The 12,504-nt window shown below is 40.8% G+C and overlaps 1 protein-coding gene across 2 annotated transcripts in view; it reads right to left on the reverse strand.

Moving 5' to 3' along the window:
- Nucleotides 1-12,504, reverse strand: part of p2rx3b (purinergic receptor P2X, ligand-gated ion channel, 3b) — a 38,498-nt gene that overhangs the window by 17,338 nt on the left and 8,656 nt on the right. The window contains exons 5-8 of one of the 2 annotated variants that reach the window (XM_085275797.1): nucleotides 12,388-12,481; nucleotides 4,202-4,279; nucleotides 2,217-2,358; nucleotides 1,513-1,649 (exon numbers count right to left, since the gene is read on the reverse strand). In XM_085275797.1, the coding sequence (XP_085131923.1) occupies nucleotides 1,513-1,649; nucleotides 2,217-2,358; nucleotides 4,202-4,279; nucleotides 12,388-12,481 (451 nt within the window). Of the gene's footprint in view, nucleotides 1-1,512; nucleotides 1,650-2,201; nucleotides 2,359-4,201; nucleotides 4,280-12,387; nucleotides 12,482-12,504 lie in introns of both variants that reach the window. The other variant, XM_085275796.1, reaches the window with a different exon arrangement.

A 12,504-nucleotide genomic window follows, 5' to 3' on the forward strand; every position in this document is an offset into this window, starting at 1 on the left:
ACTGTATCTTGGATATAAGATCTTGGATGGCAGAAAACTTTTTACAGCTTAACCAGGACAAAACTGAAGTTTTAATCGTCGGTCCTGAGGCTCAGAGAGAGAAACTCTTGCCTAAATTAGAGGCATTTTCACTATGTCCTTCGCTACAAGTGAAAAACCTGGGTGTTATTTTTGACTCTGAGCTTGGTTTTATCCCACATATTAAACATGTGACCAAAATTGGATTTTATCATCTAAAAAATATAGCCAGAGTCCGCCCTATTCTCTCTCGGGGCAACACGGAGATGCTGATGCATGCTTTTATTACCAGTCGCATTGATTACTGTAATGCCCTGCTCTCTGGTCTTCCTAAGAAGAATATTTCAACTTTACAACTTTTGCAAAACTCTGCAGCTCGTGTGCTGATGAAGACCAGAGGGCGGGCCCACATTACACCGGTTTTAGAATCGCTGCACTGGCTCCCCGTGTGTTTCAGGATCGATTTTAAAGTTCTTTTATTGGTTTTTAAATGTCTTAATGGTCTTGGGCCTTCTTATCTCTCAGATCTGCTTTTACCATACGAACCCTCGCGGACCCTGAGGTCCTCTGGTACTGGCCTTTTGATTGTCCCTAAAGTCAGGACACATACTCACGGAGAGGCAGCTTTTCAGTGGTATGGTCCTCGTCTGTGGAACAGCCTGCCGGAGGAGCTCAGGGCCGCAGAGAACGTACATGTTTTTAAGAACAGGCTCAAGACCCACCTTTTTAATTTAGCTTTTACTTAGCGTTTATTTATTTTATGCTTATTTATTCTATCCAGTTATTCTATTATTAATTCAGGCTTTACCTAATATTTATTGATTTTATTCTTATCCATTTTTTAATCTTCTTACTCTATTTATATTTATATTTATATTGTATCCCGTTCTTATTTATTTTATCTTTTTACCCTGTATATATCCTATTGTGGCATATTTCCAGTGTTTCCTCGGAGGGGGCTCTCTGCACCGGGGCTGTGATCGACCGTGGCTGCTGGGGCTCTGGGGGTCCTCTCAGCCTGGCTGGGGGGCTCCTGCGCCTCCCTCCTGCTGTGTGCCCAGCCTGGAGGTCTGTGACCGGCTCCCGGTGCAGACGGCTCCCTGTGATAGTGTTTCCTCACCTGGCTCATATGTGCCCAGCCCAATTTCACTCTCTAAGTGTGTGTGTGTGCGTGTGTGTGTGTGTGTGTGGGTGGGTGGGTGGGGTGGGGGGGGAGATATGTGTGTATTCACATCATTTATGTTAATGAGAGTGTGGGGAGTGAGTTGGAGGGTGGGGTGGGCTGCTTTTAACTATGTAAAGCACTTTGTGTTACATTTTTTGTATGAAAAGTGCTTTATAAATAAAGATTGATTGATTGATTGATTGATTATAATTGCAGCTGAGAAAATCAGAGATTTTGATTTTTCTGATATTTATAGTAGTCTCATATTTCCTCTGTAAATGTGGAGTTTCATGGTCAGTCAGAGTCTGCATATTTCTTGGCATTAATACCTGAAATTGTAGCCAGGTGAGACAGTGTTGTTCTGTGACATAGCATCCAGTCGGGTGAATGAGTACGAGGGGTTACAGTGGTCATCCGACTTGTCCAGATCGCACATCCAGCCGATCTTTATTCCAATCACTCCTCCCTGACAGAAGTACATACAGGCTTTATTGTGTAAGTGACACAATCACTTCAGGTCCAGTCTTGCTACTTTGACACATGTAAACGACTTCCTTTTCAGTCACTGGGTTAGTTCAGCTGACTCCCTGCAGCACCTGTGGGCAACGACCTGGTAGCAGCTCCTCCAAGAACTACTTTTAAGGTCTGCTTTCTGTTTGCATTTGCACTATGAAACTATGAAGCCTCTTAAAGACTATTCACTACCAAACAGGTTGGAGGCTGACTTGTGGTTCCTAGAGTTTCTAAAAGTTAAATGGGAGGCAGACCTGTTAGCTATGAGGCTCTTCTCCTGTGGAACAAGCTTTCAGTTTGTGTTCAGGAGAGAGTCCCTCATCTGCTTCTAAAATTAGGCTTTATTAAGTTTTTTCTTTATAAAGCTTATAGTTAGGGCTGCATAAAACTGAAGTAAAGCAATAGCTAACCAGCACTCGTAAGTCAGTTTCCATCCTGGTAAAATCCCACCAAAACCAGTGGACACCCCCCCCACACACACACACACACACACACACACACACACAGGCTTGGTCTGTACATGTTCTGCCAGATTAGTGAAGTTCTGCTGGGCGTAGCGGACGACATCTCCCACTCTGAAGATCGGGCAGTAGGTGTTGTTGACCATGTCAAAGTTACACTCACTGATATATTTTTTCGTGATGTTAGGAAGGAAGTTCCCTCTGCCAACAAACACATCAATATGTCAGCCTTAAATATGACAATCATTCTAACAGTAAGATTTAATCATTTCTGGGCTCGACACTAACTTTTGTGGCACCTGCCCTTTGGACAAGTACATTTCCTCTCAGTTGGCCTGGTACAAAGTCCTTTGTCTTAAATGAAAATGTCTAAAATATTACTGCATGTTGTGGTTTGCAAATGACTTCAGTAATGTCACCAAATGATCACCAAAAAGTACATGCTACAGCTGTGCATAATGGCCACATGCCAAAGCGTCTCTGAACTATAATTGTGCCATTTTCAGATTGACTTTTACAAAAGTATAATTGTGGCTTAACTCTGAACAGATACAGTGACATGAAAAAGTATTTGCCCCCTTTCTTATTTTCAAGTTGCTTCATATTTGTCACACTTGCATGTTTCGGATCATCAAAAAATGTAATATTAGACAAACATAACTTGACTGAATACAAAATGTGTTGTTTAAGTCATGATTTTATTAATCGGAGGATAAATGTTGTTCGATTATGTACTACTGTGGTTAACCGCTTCTTTTGGAAAGCAGAGTTCACTTTGTTCGACTCAAATCTGATTAAAGCCAGAACTGTTGATTCAAGAAATTACCTGATTACCTGTCTAACAAAGTGAAGTAGCCTAAGAGTTCTCAAACAGCAGCATGCCAGTACCTAAAGAAACAGCTCAGAATCAAAGTCATTGATATCTGTCAGTGTGGAAAGGGTTACAAAGCAATTTTCAAGGGGTGGTGCAAAGATTGTATTTCTTTTGGAAGGTTTGCATCCCATTAAAGGTTTGGTATGATGTGCATTTTGTAAAATACACATCAAACATAGTGGTGATGGTGGTGTGATGGTCTGGTCACTACCAAAAAGTCCTGAAGCAGACTATTCAGCCAACAAGCTGTGCACTCGGTGCAAGCAGGACATCCAAAACACACCAGGAAGTCATTCTCTGAACACCAAGTCAAATTCCCGACTTCTGCCAGATTGAGATGCTTTAGTGTGACCAGTTATCACAAACTCTTCATTCCAAGCCTTGCTGCCAACGTAGCAAAACCAGTTATTAGGTTTAGTGGGCGATTTTCTCCACACAGGCCAGTTTTGAACGGTTTTGTTACATTTATAAAAGAAACAATCATTAAAAACCTCATTTTGTATTCACACAAGTTATCTTTGGCTAATATAAAATGTGTCTGATGATCTGAGACGTGACAAGTATGCACAAAGATGGAGACTCCTCCTGTAGCACACACTTCTCTGTGATAACGACATAACAGCTTTCAACTGAATTAGCCAGTGTGTCTCATCCTGTCAGAGCAGGCTGCCGTTGCTCAGTCTGGTGCTTGGCTAACATTACACTTTACATTGAAGCATGAGTGAAACAGTGAATTACACAGATGCTAATGCTAGCTAATTAATGTCACCTGTTGGGGTTTCATCCCTGCAAAAACAGCAGAACCCTTTCCTGCTCAGTGAAACTGATCTCTCCATCTATTCACAGTCCTTAATTTTCCCTTTAAATTGGCGGTACTGTGCAGTTATATCAACACTGATTCATATTCATTTTGCATCCTTGGCTTGAATGCAGAGCTGACAGTGTTTTGCATTGAATGCTTTGCAAATGTCAACTCCAGTGTTAGTGCCAGTGCATTCAGAGTGACAGTTATCGGGGATAAAGCGTTCTCTTCACAACTCAGTAGTCTGAATATAACATTTCTTCATTAAAGTGAGCAATAATGTGAAAACAGAATAATTTGTCCTTGTTAAACAAACAAACAGATGTTCCAGACGAGCCTTAATGTCAACATATAAGGGTGTGTGATACTTGGTGTAGTTGAAGGTCGGGAAGCGGATGCTGTTTTTGATGAAGATGGTGAAATTTTCTGTTTCCATCATTGGTGTGCTGCATAGGGGAGAACAGACAAACATGAAAACGTCACACAGAGTCACAGGAAAGACAGAATTTACTTAACATATATTTAATTAAAAAATGCACCGACTGACTGCCGGGGACGAGAACCGGACGATGTTCTCGGCTGGTGACCGGCTCGCTTGTATCATGCTTGTCCAATTATTAGCTCATCCATTTCATGCATGCACAGCACCCACACAGCAGCCCATGCAAATAGCCGTGCACGCACTGATATGTCCTTAGTGTGGAAGCTCTTCACTGTGAGTGAAGATGCACAGACCAAAGTAAAATGCAGGGGAACCACTGTGATAATGTTCATAAGAACAAACCTAATCAGATATTATACTCATGCAGCTGAACATGGTTATTTTAATTGCTAAAAAATGCAAAGTGGCTAAAACTAAAGCTGGAGCTTGAAGCCAGCCACAGGCTAGCACAAATAATCAATAAGATAAAGCAGGTGTGGGGAACTCCAAGCCTCAGGTGTGCCGTCCCAGGGGGACATCTAAAACCTGCAGGACAGTGGATTGCCCCGCCCCTGAGATAAAGGATCCAGTTATGAGGAAAATGAAAGACACGAATGAAAAAGAGAAACAGGTATCTTTTAAGGCATCTTGTAGGTATGTGATACAAATGTTGCTACATAAATCTGCTGCAACTGCTTTTGTTGGGTGAGGTAAAATAAGACGGATGAAAGCAGAAAAATCTATAACCTGCTGCAGTTTGGCAAAGTTGTAATTCTAATCATTACTTTAGCTATGAAAATAATACCTTACACTAAAGATAAGCATATTTCCTTCTAGTTATTAGAAAGAAAACCAGTATAAACACAAACTGGTTGGTCACACTAACAAAAACGTTGGAAAACAGAATCGGCCAACAAAACTCTGCATTTCTATAAAAATAAAGCTAGAAAAATATAATACACAAAACTGCAGTTTAATAGTGTTACAGACACTACAGTAGGGGTGCTGAAATATTTTTTTTAAAAGTCTATTTTCCCTCCTCGTTTACACTGGTGGACCAAAGTTAGTGATTTATAAAACTTGTCTCTGATTCTGTTCATCTGGATGTTTGAGAAACGTTTCATCTTCAGTCTCAGCTGACTGCAGGTTTCCAACCTTATAAACGGGACATTTGCATGATGACTGAAACTAGCAGCACTGAAGGAACAATGGGCTGGGAGGTCAGTTTCAACACTGACCAGTGAGCATTGGTCTCACTGGTCATGGATCATAGTGTTGCAGAATTGTTCTTGCTATCAGGATAACTGTGACCTCTCACGGTTGATCTGATATCCTCGTGTTGGTGTTGTTCCCAGATCATCATACTAAATGTTGTTCCAGGATCAACATTGCAAGTGACCAATCAGAATGTTGTGACGTCATACCTTTGCGACTTCGGGAAAAACCGGCGTAAAACAAAAAACTGTACTTAAGCTGCGTGAAACCGCCTCTGTCCGCCGATCAATGGACCCTGACCCTAACCCTAACCGTAACCCTTTAATAAACAGTAAGCAGAATTAATATTGTCCTTGCAACATTGGAATTTCATAAATTCACGAATGGCTTGGCGCGCAAAGGAATAACGTCACAACAATGTGATTGGTCACTTGCAATGTTGAACCTTGAACAACATTTTCATGATGGTCTGGGAACAACACCAACACGAGGATATCAGATCATCCGACCTCTCACACTGTCAGTGTTTTTATAAGCATAGCAGTCAGAGCGGGTGTACGCCTACCAGCTCACTGTGTCTTTGGTGTTTCGCTAGCTTAGCTTAGCTCGTAGCCGACTCGTTAGCACCATGGCTACTTCACCTGTCCCTCCTGCACTTTCCTGCTCATTGTGTCAGATGTTTAGTTACTCCTCGGCCTCCTTTAGCAGTAATGATATCTGTAACAAATGTAGCATATTTGCAGCTCTGGAGGCCAGGATTACTGAATTGGAGACTCTGATTCGAACCCTTCATTCACCCGTAGCTAGCCAGGCCCCTGTAGCTGGTGCAGCCGAAGATAGCGTAGGCCCCGCTAGCTGTTTCCCGGCAGACCCCAAGCAGCTGGGGAAAGAGGGCGGCTGGATGACGGTGAGGAGGAAGCATAGTCCTAAACAGAAGCCCCAGGTACACCACCAACCCGTTCATGTGTCTAACCATTTTTCCCCACTCGGCGACACACCCGCCGGGGGTCAAACTCTGGTAATTGGTGATTCTGTTCTCAGACATGTGAAGCTAGAGACACCGGCAACCATAGTCAATTGTCTTCCAGGGGCCAGAGCAGGCGACATTGAAGGAAATTTAAAACTGCTGGCTAAGGGTAAACATAAATTCAGTAAAATCATAATTCACGTCGGCAGTAACGACACCCGGTTACGCCAATCGGAGGTCACTAAAATCAATATTGAATCGGTGTGTAACTTTGCTAAAACAATGTCGGACTCTGTAGTTTTCTCTGGTCCCCTCCCCAATCAGACCAGGAGTGACATGTTTAGCCGCATGTTCTCCTTAAATTGCTGGCTGTCTGAGTGGTGTCCCAGAAACGATGTGGGCTTCATAGATAATTGGCAAACCTTCTGGAGGAAACCTGGTCTTGTTAGGAGAGACGGCATCCATCCCACTTTGGATGGAGCAGCTCTCATTTCTAGAAATATGGACAAATTTATTAAACCCCCCAAAATATGACTATCCAGAGTTGGGACCAGGAAGCAGAGTTGCAGTCTTACACGCCTCTCTGCAGCTTCTCTCCTCCTGCTACCCCCCCAAAAACCCATCTCCATAGAGACTGTGTCAGCTCCCAAACAGACAAAAAACAAACTAAAAACCAGCAACAAACAACTTAAACATAAACAATCACAAAGAAAGAACAATACAGTATCCACATCTGAACCAAAGAGTAAAACAGTGAAATGTGGATTATTAAATATTAGGTCTCTCTCCTCCAAGTCTCTGTTAGTACATGACTTAATAATTGATCAACAAATCGATTTACTCTGCCTTACAGAAACCTGGTTGCAGCAGGATGATTATGTTAGTTTAAATGAATCAACACCCCCGAGTCATTCTAACTATCAGAAATCTCGAAGCACAGACCGAGGGGGAGGTGTGGCAGCAATTTTTCACACCAGCCTATTAATTAATGAAAGACCAAGACAGACTTTTAATTCATTTGAAAGCCTGATGCTTAGCCTCGTCCACCCCAGCTGTAAAACTCAGAAACCAGTCTTACTTGTTATCATCTATCGTCCACCTGGGCCTTACACAGAGTTTCTGTCTGATTTCTCAGACTTTATATCTAATTTAGTTCTGAGCTCAGATAAAATAATTATTGTGGGTGATTTTAACATCCATGTAGATGCTAAAATGACAGCCTCAACATGGCATTTAATCTGTTATTAGACTCAATTGGCTTCTGTCAAAATGTAAAAGAACCCACCCACCACTTTAATCACACTCTAGATCTTGTTTTAACATATGGCATAGAAACTGAACATTTAACAGTGTTTCCTGAAAACCCTCTCCTGTCTGATCATTTCCTGATAACATTTACATTTACAATAATTGATTACACAGTGGTGGAAAGTAGACTTTATCACAGTAGATGTCTTTCTGAAAGCGCTGTAACTAAGTTTAAGAATATAATCCACCCACGGTTATCATCTTCAATGCCCTGTACCAACACAGAGCAGAGCAGCTATCTGAACGCTACCCCAACAGAGGTCGATTATCTTGTTAATAATTTCACCTCCTCACTACGTACAACTCTGGATACTGTAGCTCCGGTGAAAACTAAGGTCTCTAATCAGAAGTACCTGACTCTGTGGAATAATTCTCAAACACGTAGCCTAAAGCAGACGACTCGTAATCTGGAGAGGAAATGGCATGTCACAAATTTAGAGGATCATCATTTAGCCTGGAGAAATAGTTTGTTACTTTATAAGAAAGCCCTCCGCAAAGCCAGAACATCTTACTATTCATCACTGATTGAAGAAAATAAGAACAACCCCAGGTTTCTCTTCAGCACTGTAGCCAGGCTGACAAACAGTCAGAGCTCTGTTGAGCCAACCATCCCTTTAACGTTAACTAGTAATGACTTCATGAACTTCTTCACAAATAACATTTTTATCATTAGAGAAAAAATTACCAATAATCATCCCACAGATGTAATATTATCTACAGCTACTCTTAGTACCATTGATGTTAAGTTAGACTCTTTTTCTCTAATTGATCTTTCTGAGTTAACTTCAATAATTACTTCCTCCAAACCATCAACGTGTCTTTTAGACCCCATTCCTACAAAACTGCTCAAAGAAGTCCTGCCATTAATTAATGCTTCGATCTTAAATATGATCAACCTATCTCTAATAATCAGCTATGTACCACAGGCCTTCAAGCTGGCTGTAGTTAAACCTTTACTCAAAAAGCATCTCTAGACCCAGCAGTCTTAGCTAATTATAGGCCAATCTCCAACCTTCCTTTATATCAAACATCCTTGAAAGAGTAGTTGTCAAACAGCTAACAGATCATCTGCAGAGGAATGGTTTATTTGAAGAGTTTCAGTCAGGTTTCAGAGCTCATCACAGCACAGAAACAGCTTTAGTGAAGGTTACAAATGATCTTCTTATGGCCTCTGACAGTGGACTCATCTCTGTGCTTGTCCTGCTAGACCTCAGTGCAGCGTTCGATACTGTCGACCATAATATCCTATTAGAGCGATTAGAACATGCTGTAGGTATTACAGGTACTGCACTGCAGTGGTTTGTATCATATCTATCTAATAGACTCCAGTTTGTGCATATAAATGGAGAGTCCTCTTCACACACTGAGGTTAATAATGGAGTTCCACAGGGTTCAGTGCTAGGACCAATTCTGTTTACATTATACATGCTTCCCTTAGGCAGCATCATCAGAAGACATAGCATACATTTACACTGCTATGCAGATGACACCCAGCTCTATCTGTCCATGAAGCCAGATAACACACACCAATGAGTTAAACTGCAGGAATGTCTTAAAGACATAAAGACCTGGATGGCCGCTAACTTTCTGCTTCTTAATTCAGATCAAACTGAGGTTATTGTACTCGGCCCTGAAAAGCTTAGAAATATGGTATCTAACCAGATTCTTACTCTGGATGGCATTACCTTGGCCTCCAGTAACACTGTGAGGAACCTTGGAGTCATTTTTGACCAGGACATGTCCTTCAACGCACATATTAAACAAATATGTAAGACTGCTTTCTTCCATTTGTGCAACATCTCTAAAATTTGTTTGTGCAACATATCTAAAATTAGAAATATCCTGTCTCAGAGTGACGCTGAAAAACTAGTTCATGCATTCATTACTTCCAGGCTGGACGACTGTAATTCATTATTATCAGAAAGTCCTAAAAACTCCCTGAAAAGCCTTCAGCTAATCCAGGTCTTAAATAATCAGGCCCCATCTTATCTTTGGAGAATTCAAATTAACCAGAACTCGAACAACCCGTAAAGGCTTTTGTGTGTCTGTATGTGGTGTGAAAATCTGGAACAGTCTGAGTTTACAATGAAACAATGCAAAAATATTCATAGATTTAAATTTCTCTACAAACAGTTGGTCTGGTCACAGTATACTCAATGATGGGTTTTAGTGTGCTCTGTAATGTCTGTCCTCTTACCATTGCTGGTATGGATTCCAAAATAAAAAATAAAAAATAAAGTGTGCGTATGTATGTACATATATGTACTTGTGTGTGTAGATATATATGTATGTATATGTATGTGTGTCTGTTACTTGTAGTTATTACTGCCTGTTACCTGTGGTAATGCAATTTATAATTTATATATTCTGTATTCAGTTATGAAGGCTCTAATTGTTGGTTGCGAGCTGCCGCTTAGATGCTTGTATCTGCCCGGGGCTGTTGATGGGTCTGTATGCAATGATGGGCGTAGCTGCGGGAAGTTTATTGTTTTTTTTTGTTGATGAGTGAGTATAGGGGTGGGATTTAATAAGTTTTCTTCGTCCCACTCCTTTTTCAGGCAAGTTTTGTTTTTTGTTTTGTGTATTTTATGTTCAATATAGGTATTTGTTGTGCCTGAAAATGAATAAATAAATGAAATGAAAATGCTGCAGCAAGAGTCCTGACAGGGACTAGAAAGAGAGAGCAGATTTCTCCTGTTTTGGCTTCCCTTCATTGGCTTCCTGTTAAATCCAGAATTCAAAATCCTGCTCCTCACATACAAGGTCTTAAATAATCAGGCCCCATCTTATCTTAATGACCTTGTAGTACCATATCACCCTATTAGAGCACTTTGCTCTCGCTCTGCAGGCCTACTTGTTGTTCCTAGAGTATTTAAAAGTAGAATGGGAGGCAGAGCCTTCAGTTTTCAGGCCCCTCTTCTGTGGAACCAGCTTCCAGTTTGGATTCAGGAGACAGACACTATCTCTACTTTCAAGATTAGGCTTCAAACTTTCCTTTTTGCTAAAGCATATAGTTAGGGCTGGACCAGGTGACCCTGAATTGTCCCTTAGTTATGCTGCAATAGACGTAGGCTGCCGGGGGATTCCCATGATGCATTGAGTTTTTCCTTTCCAGTCACCTTTCTCACTCACTATGTATTAACAGACCTCTCTGCATTGAATCATATCTGTTATTAATCTCTGTCTCTCTTCCACAGCATGTCTTTTATCCTGTCTTCCTTCTCTCACCCCAACTAATAACAGCAGATGGCCCCGCCTCTCCCTGAGCCTGGTTCTGCTGGAGGTTTCTTCCTGTTAAGTTTTTTCTTCCCACTGTCGCCAAAGTGCTGCTCATAGGGGGTCATATGATTGTTGGGTTTTTCTCTGTATCTATGAAGCACCTTGAGGCGACTTTTGTTGTGATTTGGCGCTATATAAATAAAATTGAATTGAATTGAATTGAAAAGGAATAGTAAAAACTTGCATCAGATGTGGCCTACTTCATATAGTGAATCATATAAGGCTTATATGATTTACTCATGTGGCCACTTTCTCATTACTTTCAGATATTGTTCCAGGAAGTATCCAAAACATACAAGTTTCATTTATCAAATTTTTCTAGGGATCTTATATCTGTTTTCACTCTTGTATGCTTTTCGTACAAGTTTCACACAAGACAGATACAAACTTTATAAGATTTATAAATATCTTTTCCATATGGGAAAGCCTGCTAAAAGGTAGTGATGGGATTTTCGGCTCTTTTTAGAGAACCGGTTCTTTCAGCTCCGAACCGGATCTTCAGGTTGTTTTGTTGCTTTAATTAATTTATTATTAACAATAATATAAAATTTTGCACAAAAGGAATTACTAATGTAAAAGAAAAAGTGGTTTTATCTATGTATGTTTATATATAAATATATGCGGTGCCCCCTAGAGACAAAACACGTACAAACTCCAAAAAGCACGTACAAACTTGGTACTTCCTGGCTTGTGTAGCCACTAGGTAACAAACGCTCACCACTGCGCCCAGCATTCTGGAGCACCGCTGTTGTCTTTTGTACAGTTTTTACATGTTTTGGAGTTTGTATGTGCTTTGTCTCTAGGGTACCGTAAATATACTTTTATTTATTCAATCCACATAAAATGTAATAAATAAATCATATAATACAAAAACCAACTATTCACATTTCAACTTTTAACTATTAAAATTTTCAGCTTTTTCCTTTTAAACAAATTTAAAGTGAAACAACACAAAACACTGCAAACCACAACACAATTAAATATAAATTAAAATATGAAAACAAAAAGAAGATGCATATTCTCTGTCATATGGACCTGCATGAATAAACTTTCTGAATCCTTTATCATCTGCAACTGAAAATAGTTGTGGATGATTACTATACCTTTCTAATGTGATGTTGTTGTCCCTGGCTCTCTTTCTCTCTCCTTCCCTCCCGCTCTGTTCCTGTGCTACTGCGAGTGTAACTACTGCCCCTCCCCCCTCTGCCCAGTGCAAAGCACACGGCTTGCATGCGGAGTGAAGCGGAAAAAAGTGCGAGAGAGAGAGAGAAAGAAAAACCCCACGGCTCGCGATAAGGAGCATCGTTCACTTCCGACACATCACTACTAAAAAGCTCTTTACCACATGCAGAGCATCATCTTACGGCTTGATGGTGTCGATCTCAGCAGGACACCAACCCTTAATCTCACACGTCTTGATCATGGCATTAAAAGGAACACACCTCCCTGTAGCAATTCCTGAGTAGAAAAGAAAATACAGG

This window comes from Mchenga conophoros, linkage group LG6, assembly GCF_057382185.1.
Source record: "Mchenga conophoros isolate Kocher_MC1m ecotype Shallow Benthic linkage group LG6, M_conophoros_male_GT1.1, whole genome shotgun sequence".
NCBI classification, from domain to species: Eukaryota; Metazoa; Chordata; class Actinopteri; order Cichliformes; family Cichlidae; genus Mchenga; species Mchenga conophoros.